The 13345-nt window shown below is 33.7% G+C and overlaps 1 protein-coding gene across 2 annotated transcripts in view; it reads left to right on the top strand.

Annotated features, from left to right (window-relative positions):
- Positions 1–13345, top strand: part of LOC123674888 (ETS translocation variant 4) — a 31095-nt gene that overhangs the window by 4693 nt on the left and 13057 nt on the right. The window contains exons 2-5 of one of the 2 annotated variants that reach the window (XM_045610030.1): positions 4212–4287; positions 5043–5084; positions 8916–8996; positions 13132–13279. In XM_045610030.1, the coding sequence (XP_045465986.1) occupies positions 4212–4287; positions 5043–5084; positions 8916–8996; positions 13132–13279 (347 nt within the window). Of the gene's footprint in view, positions 1–4211; positions 4288–5042; positions 5085–8915; positions 8997–12093; positions 12215–13131; positions 13280–13345 lie in introns of those variants that run through there. The other variant, XM_045610031.1, reaches the window with a different exon arrangement.

Genomic DNA, 13345 nt, shown 5'->3' with positions numbered 1-13345 from the left:
AGCTTCTTTTCCGCGACATTCTTGAATGATTTTTCAAACAGTCCCTTTTTAAACTTCAGCAGTAATATGCCATTATGTACATGTCCCGTCTTCCTTGGTAGCGGTCCTCCATAACTTTAATACCTTGGTGAATTCTTTCACCTTGTTCCTCATTCATGACTCCTAAATTTTCTGGAAAACGATCTAAGTGGTTGTGTTGATAGTGTACTTTAATACTCATATTGCATCCTAAGGATTTGAAACTATTAAGCATCTTGTTAACCATTTCAACATAATTTTGAGCTTTATGTTTGCCTAGAAAATTTTCTACAACTGCAACAAATGATATCCAAGCTTCTCGTGCAACTTGATTCATTGAATTTGTAAAGGCAGGATCCTTAATTAATTGTCTTTGTGTGCCGTCAAATATCCATTCTTTGAGTTTTTCTGTGCTCAACTGATCTAGCATCTAGTTGTTTGGGAGAGAAAAAGAGTAGAAACCCTTTATTGAGTCTCCTTAGGTCTCTAGCGGACTCACACAGCCCAATAAGAAAGCTTAAACAGAACACAGTCAGTTCACATAAAGCCTACTTGCCCAAATTTCTAAGCTTCTGAGATCTGATATTCTAAAAGAACTAGAAGATTAGTGATGAAATCAACTGTCGACTGTGAAAATTTAACCTGATGAAGCCACAGAGCTGGCGAAACAATTGTCGCAAACATTTAAGGATTAGTGGTTTATTTTATTGATTAAACTATAATGAATTTTCATCAAGTAAGCTTCGAATCCATTAAATAAATAGATTAGGTTCCTGCTTGATAGATATAAACAATAAACAAAATTATAGCGCTGAGTTAGCTATCAAACGAACACTCCGTATAGTGAATAGAGATAAAAGCATGTCGTCTTCTATAGGGCAATCGCTAGCAGGCACTGTCTAACAGTGGTTCAGTAATGCCAATTACTGTAATGACCGCTAGATGACTTGAACAAACACCCGCCGTGCATTCTTTGTCCTTTGTTTCACCCTATGTATTCAAGCTTTCACCTCAACTTTGCGAAATGTCAGGAAGGCCATCTTATCGCAGTAATCACTTATGGGGTTCTACAGGGGGATCAATTTTATACTGATATTATGGATCCTCCAAAAAAAAAAACACTTTTTAACAAAGAAAGACTCGAGATAAAAACTTGAAATTTTATAGTAAATCTTTGTTGCGATAGATAAATTCTTGGATTTTGCCCTATATCTCAGGAAATAAGCATTTTATATCACTTTTAAGTATCACACTTATACACAAATTTTTCTTGAGATACCACCTGACCAATAAAAAAAATGTGTTCTTATTTTGAAAAAAAGAGTTTTAAAATTTTTTTTCAAGACCGGATTTGACATTGAGTTCGAAACACCTTGTATGTTCATTTGAATTTTTCCTAACAAGTTTAGAGGATCAGGCAAGTGTAGTATGTAGTATGCCATGATAAAGCAAGAGGCTATGCACTAAGATCGTTTTCTTCATACAATTGGTCGCACAAAATATTAGCTGCTGACAAAAAAAGGGTGAGAAGCATAACACCTTTCCCTTACGTGACGATTACGCTTGGCACATCAAGAAACTTCCTTTCAAAAATGGAATATTGTTTTTGTTCTTACTTGAGAAAAAATTATTTTATCTACTCCTATTGAATTATATATTCATTATTCAACTGCTTTTGGGCACTTAATAGTATATATTAACAAACATCGTGAGTTACAATAACTCACTGCTATAACTCACTATAATAAATCGAAAATATGGATCTGTGCTTCTATACTTCTCTGCTTCTATTCGATTGGCCGAAAGGGAACATTCCATTATTGTTATTGAGGGGAGGCATGTCCGAGGGAATGTCACTTTAATAATTTTGACGTTTTCAAATTAAGTTGATATCTAATTATTGTGAATGTTTTGCTGAAAACGATTAATTCAGATAGTGAAGATGAAATATTATATACCTATATAATATTTCATCTTCACTATCTGAATTAATCGTTTTCAGCAAAACATTCACAATAATTAGATATCAACTGTTTGTCTTTTGGAAATGTATACCTATACATTTCCAAAAGACAAACAGCTAAAGTTACCATACAGAATTACTTGCCCGAAAAAAATATAAAGGAGTTTGTAGCAGTAAGGTCATTAAGTCGTCGTTTACAGGGAATGTTTTTTGGTATATTTTAATGCATTTTTATATGCAACTATTAAGGGTTTTCAATATAGTACTATGTCTGTACTCTGTACTGGACTTGAGCTAGCCGAAGCTAGTTCGATTGTGATTGGTGACACTAAGTTTCCATCTCTCTTGTAGTCGGGATCGAGCACATATGTTTATTTCCCGTTCCTTCTGTCTATATTCTAAGTATGTATTTTTTTCTTAGTATTTATTGATGTAGTCGTAGATAAAGTATAGTATTCAACTTGCGGTAATGGTCATAACTCACTTGATGAATTACAGCACTCGCCTGCGGCTCGTGCTGCAAACTTCATCTGCGTGAGTTATGACCTACATTACCGCTCGTTGAATAATATACTATTAATCACGATATTTATTAGCAGATATTGAAGTATTTGACTTACTTCATAACGTGTTATATGTTAGTTATAGACTTGTGTTGATGCAATATTGTCATCATACTACTGCAATAGAATAAAGATTGAAAAATCTCCTACAGTCAAACCCCCATGGATACGATAATGACATTGTTCATTCAATTATAATATAGGGTGGATGTAACAAAGGTAATCCAATTGAAGGAAACTCAGTTATATGTTGAAAAGGTCTTTATTCATCACACCTCGAAAACTAATGATCCATCGAAAATATTGCTTATTCTCTGTGTGAAACTCAAACCTGAGATAGTCTGCAAATGTCTGAAACTGAAAAATATTTCATATTTTTTCTTCCTCTTCATTGAAAGGCATTGCATTCATTCCTGGAGACTCGATTTCCAGCTTAAGCTTTCTCAACATTTTTTGTTGTTTTTCCTTGTAGCCTGTCATCAGATTCAGATAATTATAATAATACTTTCATTTGCTATCCTTTCGACTTTATCGCTCTAACAACTCTTGTTACACTTCTGGTAACTACACTATTGTGCAGGTTGCTCGACGCTTGGACTTGTTTTGCCTACGCTATTGAGGATATAAAGAAGCATTTTCAGAGGTCTTTTTCATGTACCTGCACTTTTATCTAAAATAATCCTAATAAATTTTTAAAATTCATTTATTACAATTTCAAACGAAAAGATGAAAGGTTCTTACTTCTGAGGAAATATTATCCAATACGCAAAACCTTTTTTTTTTCAATTTTATTTAATGGCTTTTGGTGGCTGCGTTGACGGGTCCCTAAGTTGTTTTCCATTCATCTTTTTTTTGCAATGTTGTATTTCATTTATATTCAGATTTTGGCTGATAATAGTATATTCTAAAACAATTTGCAAAATGGTCTCCTATTCCAACACGAATGCGAAATTCGAACGCAAGAGTGTTGGAATTGCCTTCTGCAACGAGTATTGAAAGATATTTTCTCTATTTCAGTCAAGTTTTGTGGAATATTGTCGAAATTCATTGAAAAATTCATATTATACATCCTAGTGAATTTTGTATTGTATCTTGGCAGTTACGAAAATTGACAGATTACGGAATTTGAATCGTACGTTTTGAATTTTCAAATAATTTAAAATTACGCATCAAATTCATGAATTATGTGTGACGAAATCGATTTAACACCATCTGAATTAAGAGAAATTGCGAATAATGCTGCAAATCATTTCACTATATCCAAATTATATATTATGTTGACAATTATTGACGTTTGTTGAAATTTGATAGGATTGGAAGGCAGTAGAGACAACCACAAAACGAAAAATATAACTTGATAACGATGCTGTAATGAGTTCAGTACAGCACTGATTTAAAAGCTGTAATGATCTCATTACGATACTGAAATAGAGAAACGAATATTATTTGTAGGTATGTGGACTATCGAAATAAATCAGTTCATAGTTTTTCTTCATTTATGAGAAATTAAATCTATAAAGTTAATATAAGTATACTTAAGTACTACTTTATTTGGTAATTCCAATAATTCGAGTCCTTGGTTCAAGGAATAATTCCAAAAAGTGATACATTAGCAACTCAATGGAATTTCCATCAAATTATTTTTAGATATCATTTTATTATTCCAGGGTTGCCTCTTTGGAACATCGATTTCTTCACCTCCGTATCAACTTCATCCGGAACATTACAAATGTTTCAATTCAGGTGAGAACAACATATTATTATTCCATGGCAAAAGAATACTTCATTTCAGAAACACAGAAAATCCGGATTCCTGATATAGTTAGGTATTGTATATCCAAAGTCACTTGAACTAGTCCATACAAAAACGCTTTGCCAGATGTCCGTTTGAAGTGGATACCGCGATCCGCTAAATACCAGCTTTTATTTGGCAATAAATTCACTGGCCCCAAAGTAATTTCTGTAAACTTAGACAACCCTTGTATAATCGAAATATTCTGGCTTCCTCCAAGTGACTTTGGATATACTATACACTAAAATTATATCTACAGTGCATGCAATTCACATATAAAATTATAACATAGAAGGTTAAAACGTGATAATATTTTTCTGTATTTATTCTATTCCATTTCCAATAATATTTATGATAGATTTGGCATTCAGTAATCCTTAGAGACAAACATCAGGTTACATAATATATTACAACACCATACAATGCTCAAGGATGCTTTGAAAATTTTGTGAAAAACATCAGAATTGGGTAGATCCTTCTCCGCCAAAAAATCATAGACCAATGAAACAAATCGGAGAAAAAATTTAAAAATAGGAACCTGTTCCTTAAAAGTTTCTAGATCCAAAACAATAGTGGATAGAAAATGTTTATGGAATATCTGAAAATAAACTTTGTGCAGTATTCGCAGCCTTTTCAATTTTTCAATCAGAAAAAACCAGTCATGAAGGGAATGTAACAAGAGAATAAAATACATCTGCAATTTCAGGAGTATTCCCAGCAGACTGGCGAGAGCCATGGCATCAAGAAGGTAAGTAATACTCCAACTCGTTCATAATTAATAGGCAGTAAATGCGAGATATTTAACTTTCGACCCTCTGCTCAAACACCCCGAAGTATACGCAGTTGTTAACGTTGTTGGAGCATCGTTGGTTTTCAATAATGAACTTTGCAACCGGGGAGATTCCTTACATAATCCCTCAAATTGAACTAGAGAAATCGATTATGAATTTGCTGCATTCCGAAAAGTGAAAGGGGTTATCATGAAAAAAAAGTTGGGTTTGAAGGTGATTCAGTCTATGCTAATGTTTGATGATCAAGGTTTTTGTGCGCTTGATGCAAAAAAAATGTATGTGTTATTTTCTCATTAGGAGTCAATATTGCGAAAATAAACATTCTTTCAAAAAGTTTTCAACTTCACGTCAATGATTCTCAAGCTTTTCCCATATTTGTGCATTCTTATTAAAATATTGAGATTAAATGTGAAAACCCGATTGCACTATTATAGGGATTCACGGCTTGGATTGATTTTTCAAGCTACTCGGCTTGAGCTTGACTTGATTTCAAGTCAAGCTTAAGTCAAGTAGTAGTTTTTCAATCTCATGCCAAGTCAATTATTTATACATCAAGTACTTGAATCATATCAAGCTACTTGATTTTTAGCAGTTTCATTGTGTAGTGTCACATCAATTAAAAAATTATGAAATGAGAAGGAACCTTGCAAAAAACACTTTCATTTATTAATCTTATTGTATGAAAGAACTGAAAATATCAACTTTTTTTTAATAAAAACATGAATTGAATCACTATAAATCATAAATAATAAATCAAAATAAAGAATAATCAAGAATTGAAGTTTCTTAATATTGAGAAACCTCCAGGATTTTCTGATTTCATAATTTTCCATCCAGGATCTAAGACACATTGGGCATCTTATCGATTTGTCGCCTATCCTATTGCGGGTTTTTCTAACTGTAAGAGTACTTCAGGAAAATTGTCTTTCAACAGGAGCTGGAGATGCTGGCGTTGATAAAAAACCCTTGGCCATTTTGGCCAAGTTTGGAAAGATATTTCTGAAACTACCAAAATCTACTAATAGATTTCACAGAAATGTGAGAAAACTACTAAGCACAGATTTCGTTGTTATATTTCATTATTATTTTTTGGTACTCCTATCAGGGATTTATCTATTATCTGTCAAATTCGTGTGACAGAAAACACTTCTTTCATTCAACATATTTCAATGCAAAAAGCACCAAACGACATTTATGGAAATATATCCTTAATTTCAATGAAAATTCAGTGAATTAGAAAAAAAATGTATAATACTCGTACAGAAGTCTTATCCTATCACTCGTTCATTCAAGAACTCGCCACTTCGTGGCTCGTTTTTGAATTTTGAACTCGTGGAAAGAAATCAATACCTTCTGGCTTCTGCACTCGTATTATAAATAACTAGAATGAACAAAATGAGTCAAAAATGAAATACATATTATTACATACCATGTTTTCTGATCATCTCCTCACACTCGCTCGCATTCACTTTTCGTTGATCAATCTGTTGAGTTCTAATGATCCTCTTGAATAATAGAATCTGAAATTTATATTTCATGGGGCTCATATTAGGGTACATTAGTCTAATCTCCCTCATAACAACTCGATGCAAACGGCTCCCATGGGAGTTTCGCCCGTCCATCGTATACTATTGTTGAATATTTGATAACACAACAGGTGGATGACTCTGATGCTCGCTTCAGCTCATGGCAATATTTCGCTCAATGTAGAGGAACAACAATTTGATTTCGAATATATATTTCCATTCTATCCTCTGAAGTGATGAATATGGATAAGCCATTACACATGATGCATTTTTAACTTGTACTAATTGATGGTTAAAAACATAGGTAGATAGTTAAAAATGTAATATTGATATCAAATTCAATAGTGATGTTTTGTAAACTACATTTCCCTTTAGTTTCCATAAATATCATCGTAAATTTATGTTCAGTTGATTCTTACATTCATTCAGGTTCTATGCGGAAAAAATCATGATAGAAATTTGAGCCATTAACAGCATTAACACCATTAACAAGAAATCAATCTTTTGAGAGAGTCATCCTTGATCATGGGCATGGCACAGTGTTGCCATTATAATAATTTTAAATTGCATCATTTCATTAGAAAACCTTGCCTCTCACGGAATAAGTATTTGACGCTTAATTAAACCAAATCAGGGAAAAAAAAGAATAACAACAATACTGATTTCTTTCAACTTTTCGCAAATTTGAAATAAAATCGAAGAGAAAAGAAATTAAACACTATACTATACGTTTCACAATCCTAAGAGTTCATAATATTTTGGGAATTGATATAAAGAGAAGATATACTAATTGACAAAGAAACTGCAACGCCCAGAAGGAGCTGTTTAAATTAATTTTTTTTTGGTAAAACACAGATAGCAGGTGTAGAAGTAAATTATTGGAATTTGGAGAAAAAACGAAGGGTATACATTTTTTTTAATGAATTTGTAAATAATGTGTTTGTCCATTACGATTTTCTATTCACATCTCGGCAATGATGCAATAAGATGGTCTATTTCTTCTTGAGGGATACTATCTCAAACTATCTGTACTCTGTACTTCATGTCTCAGAATAGCCAAAGTCCGTAGAGGCTGGAGTAAATTTCGAAGCCTTCTACCCATGATGTCCAAAACATGGTCTATGGCCGAAAGATAGGGGGATCTGGGCGGCCATGGCAAAAGATTCGCATAGGTCGCTTTGAAAAAGTTTAAACTCTGGCAACATGAAGTCGGGCATTATTTTGCTGAAATATTGTACTCTCGAGCCGGTTAAGGTAAAGGAGAACATATGGCTCTATTATTTCTTGAAGGTAAGGCAGCGCTGTCATGTTACCTCGAATAAAGACTAAAGGTGACCTAATTCCATGTGCAATAGAACCCCATACCATAACACCTAAAGTCCGGTGTACATGACGCTCAATATTGAACTGAGGTTCACGTCTTTCTGCCCGACATTGTCTAACCCTTCTTCGGCCATCATGTTCTTCCCAAGGAGAATCGAGATTCCTCAGAAAAGACGACCTGATGCCATTCCACATTCCAATGTTGACGTTCTCAACACCACTGTAATCGTTGCCGGCGATGCTCAACCTTCAGAGGTTACAATATGGGATCGATAATGCTGCAGTCCAAAGGACATTATCCGGCGGTAAACCATTCGGACAGTTACAGGATGGCCTTGTTCTCCTAGCCACTCATCAGCCAAAGAGCGGGTTGTCGCAAATCGATCTCAAATGGCCAAGTCCACCTCCAATAATTCTACCTCTTTCAAATTCACTTAGCTAGCGATGAATTCCGCTTACACGTGCTCTAGGCATTTTAACAACCACTAAATATCGACTTTGGATCTCCTCGAACAGCTGGTTTGTTGTAAAAATCAAAAAACTTGCAAAAAACTACTACAATATTTAAGTAACAAAAATTGTTCACATTAAAAAACCTTTTTTTCTCCAAATTCGATCATTTACTCCTTGCTATGCTATGTTCTACCAAAAACAACAGCTCCTTCTGGGTGTTGCAGTTTCTTTGTCAGTTAGTATCTAATTCAACCGAAGATGATTGTCAGTTCAACATCAAATTCGTGTGGAACCATTTACAGAGAGCTATCCTACACCTTTTCACCACAAGATGAAATGGTTTCGGAACAAATTAATTTCTTGTGTCATCAATGTCACTTTAGACTAGTGTGGCTGTTGTTCTAATTTTATTGAGATCAAAACCAGTTAGTTTATTTCCACATAATATTTCACCATAACATCCATGAAAATTGATATTCATTACAGGAAACAGCTGCGAAACAGATGATGGAGAGCAATATGTACCAGCAGCTGAATATCCTCAACCATATACTAGTACTTCAAATGGTGAGTGAGCAATCATCATAATTCTAAGAACTGATTGGATTTTTGATAATGGAAGAGCCATACGAATGAAAAACACGAAGTTCTGTAAAATTGTTTGAGGGTGCTCTGATTGAACCAAATATTTGCAATTTTGGAAATTAAGGAGGAAATGATTTTGAGCGATCAAACTAATTAATTTACTAGAAAAAAAATCAACACCCTGTATCACGAAAATAAAGCGTTCATGGGTCAATGTTTATCGGACTTTTCTTTGAATTATTCAAGGAATCTCTCAATTTCTTTTGTTCGTCCAATTAAGGAATACCTACCATGTATCAGAGTATCATACATTGTCGGAGGATTACTACATTCTTTAAATGTTTTGAATCAACTGTGATTTTAAAAGATTCCATTTTACAGACCTTATCCAGTGAGTACATATAAATAACAGATTTTTCCTGCTGTACAGATGAGAACTGAAAAACCTCCGTTACCGAACACAAAATATAAACGTGATACGCAAAGACCTTGTCTCCCTTCCAAGCCATCATAACACTTACAGGGATGACAGAAAGACGGTGAACCCCGTTGCGATGTACTCGGGAACACATTACAAAACTAAATGGATTTTATAGGCTTTCAGAAAGAACATATGACAGTTTGATCTCTCAACGCAGCAAGCATCTCTATTACCAGTTCTGACTACCTATCTGCCTACCGCAAATACTCATCTGAGGGACTGGCTGGAACACCGTTTATATTTTCGATTAGGTTTCGCCTTTGAAGAAAGGCAATGGAGTCCCAGAGAAAATGTTGATTAACTCAGTTAAAATTGAGGGAATCGGTTAGATGAAAATTAACTATCATGTAATATGTGCTTGCAGATTACTTTATTTGGAAATTTCAATTTGAAAATTTCGTAATTTAAAATAGATTACTTCGTTGGTGACTGTATCTGAAATAAACGAAACTAGACCTTTTAAGGGACTGTTTTATAAAGGATGGTTGACCGTCGGTTGAGATCAACCGAGCGTCAACGAATGAACATGAGATTATAAACATTGGAGCATATAGAATTATCAGTTTTTTTTTCTATCTTCGGACTGGAAGATCTAAAAGAAAACTATCAAAATTGAACGAACAGTGTAGCCAACCGAAATAAATAGGTCATCACCGATGGTTGTACAACCTACACAAAAAATAACTTCATATTACCCGCTTTTGACCGTTTCAAACCATATAAATCATTTATTTAATTCTATTTTCTTTAGTTAACAACCCGATAAAGAACAGGTTTTTGAAAAAAAATTAAGGAAGCACTGATTTGAAGTCAGGACCTTATGAGCACTAGTTCATGCATGCATCTATTACGCTCTTGGAGACCTCATAACCAACCGGGTATACCGGGTGTTAAAAAACAAAGTTTCAATATTTTGGAAGCTAATTCTAGACCTCAAGATAAGAAAAAAGTTTCATATAAACATGGATCCGCAAATGAGCAATTTTTGAGATATTAGCGATTTTCGGTTTTTCAAAATATATCTACCAAATAGGTACGATTAAATACAGAAAATATTCGATTTATTACTTCTAGTGTTATGTTGCATATGAGATGTGATTCATAATTATTCATTTATTTCGACCATTTTACATGATAACAAAAACAAATAAACAGTACCTAATGAAAATAGTAATGGAAATAATATAGCTCAGCTGAAGGCCCAGAAAACATTTAAAAAAATTGCCATTATTGTCAGTTAGTTTATCTAAATGAGCAGTTCTCATGATAAGATTATTTGAAATTCATCATGAATAAACAGTTTCTGTTTAACACATAAAACAGAAGTTCAACCGAGGTACATTTGGTGTTACAGAAATGTTATGATTTTTTATTTTGGTGAACTGCTTGAATTTTTTGTGGTTTAATTTTGCGAACAACTCGAAATATTGTATTGAATTTGTAATTCTGAATATATAGACAAAATCTTAACTCGATTGGATAAGTTATCACAGAAATATTAGGTTTTCCCAATATTCTTCTTGAATTTTTTATGGTATTGATGATGTGATCAGCTTGCAATTACGCACGGAGCTTGGACTCGTTATTTCATCTGTTTGGTGGTCACGGAAATACAGGGTAATTTTTTCTTTATTTTTCTTGAGTTTTCTATGACTTTTCGTTCAAGAGACATTATGACGGACGGACGAACAGAATCGAATTTGAGGACGGATTCGTCATATGTTTCTCAAACTTCATCGTTTGAAAACATTCTTGGCTCAAAATATGAAAATTACAGATAGAGCAGACGACTGCCCAAAAACTCAAAGATCTCAAGAAATTGAGAAAATTGTTACCATATTGACAACCACCGGGATAATGGTCAGTACCTTCTGAGATGTCTAGAAATAATAGTGTGCTCACTTATCTAAGCTCGAATATTTTTAAGATAAATTAGCAACTTTTGAAGGGATCAGCCTCCTTTGATTTTAAGGATATTTCCGGTACTTCACTTGATTTTCTTATAGTTATCTATGGCATTCCTTTATTTATCGCCTTCTAATGGGTATAATATTTGTTGTGGTTTCCATGGAAATATTACCATTTCATTAAATAGTGCTACCTATCGAATGAAGAGAAATACTGGTACCTAATGACCTAATCGAGCAGCCAGAATTACCTTAAGCAAAATCTTATCAGTTGACTCACCAGTATTTTTAGACATCTCTATCCAGCTATCTTTTATGCTTAGAGTTGGATGGTCGTACGGGCTGACAAAGTAAAATTGAACAATTCAAGTATTGATTATAAACTAATTATTTGAAACCAATTTCAGTACAAAATTCATAAGATAATGACTTTTGTCAAAATTATTACGTACTTCTCCCTAAAACAATAAAGTAATTTCATCCTATTATTTGCCAGAGAAGCATACATGGCATATGTAAGAGATTGAGCAACGATTTCATATAAGTTGTTGCATTCTATATTTTCACTGGTAGATACCAGAAGAATATAGTATAACTATGCAGAAGGTTCCATAATAAGTAGATTGCGGATGTTCTTAAACGTGTATATGCTTGGACTAAATTTAATAATAAATGAAAATAATTGGTCTCTCCACCACGTCGTTTCCGTTCCTATAATTTAGTGTGACAATTCTGTGTGTTGTTGAGTGCATCAATGTTGCCATCCAAATTAAATAAAAGTTTCTTCATGAATGGACGATATAAAAAGAAAGGTAGGATAATCGGAACATTGACGGAAATAAAATGAAGAAACCTTGACGTGAAGTCAGGAGCTTTTCAGTCATAGTCCATTCGTACACCAATTGTACCCTTAGAGATCACAGAACTGTTTATAGGTTAATGTATGATCTCCAAGGGAACATGAATGACGAGCGCTCAAAAGCTCTTAACTTCACCTCCGTGCTTTCGTAATTTTTTTGATATTCGATACGCTTCTATGGTTTTAAAAACGCTATCTACTCGAAACTTTGCACAAAGCTTGCAATGATTAGTCTATACAGGGTGATTCAGGAAGACCGCTGGATGGATACACTTTTTTGAGGTAGATTACGATCAATAAAACATGGGTTCCCATTTGAAACAAAATAAGTTTTGAGGTTTTGGTCATGGCTGAATTTGACATTGAAATCGAATCTGTATGTTCAATGAGATTTTTAATTAACGGAGGAAAAGCATTGGTATGTCTTTTGAAAGAAGCTCAAAATTCAGAAAATTTCATGCAAAAATCTAAAATCTGAAAATTTTTTTCAAATTTAAGACAAATTTTCTAGGCAAAAGATGTGAACGATACATTGCAGGAATCTAAAATTGAATAAATAATCTGATTATGAATAAAAAAACCGGATGTTACATATCGAACGAATCTGCAGTTTTTTCCAATAATTAACTCACCTTTCCATCAAAGTGAGATGGTATTCGAAACCTACTCTGAAAATTTAAATTTTTTGTTTTTTAAGTTTTCCGTTCGAGAGTATATTTTTACTTCCGGGAATATACGGAAATCGTCAGTCAGTCGGTTCTTATCGTTTGAAACCATACGCTGCTACTAACGGTTCCATAAACAAAATAAAAGAGAAAACTCACCCTAATTTTCTGAAGTATAAATTTCAAATTCCGAATTCTGTTACAGAAGTTAAACCAGAGAACATGACAGTACTTCATTGTGGTATCAAACAATTGGCATACCCAAGCACCCAGAACTCCGAGAGCTTCGAAAACACGTATTCCCACACCCATCAACAATCTGGATGTACTTACCCAAGTCCAATTTACAATAGGTGAGTTTTGATGTTGATTTATTATCTTCTCAATTTTCGTATTGAAAACTTTTTAATATACACTCC

Source organism: Harmonia axyridis, chromosome 3 (genome assembly GCF_914767665.1).
Source record: "Harmonia axyridis chromosome 3, icHarAxyr1.1, whole genome shotgun sequence".
In the NCBI taxonomy this organism is placed as follows: domain Eukaryota; kingdom Metazoa; phylum Arthropoda; class Insecta; order Coleoptera; family Coccinellidae; genus Harmonia; species Harmonia axyridis.
This window is presented reverse-complemented; position numbering and strand designations above follow the sequence as displayed.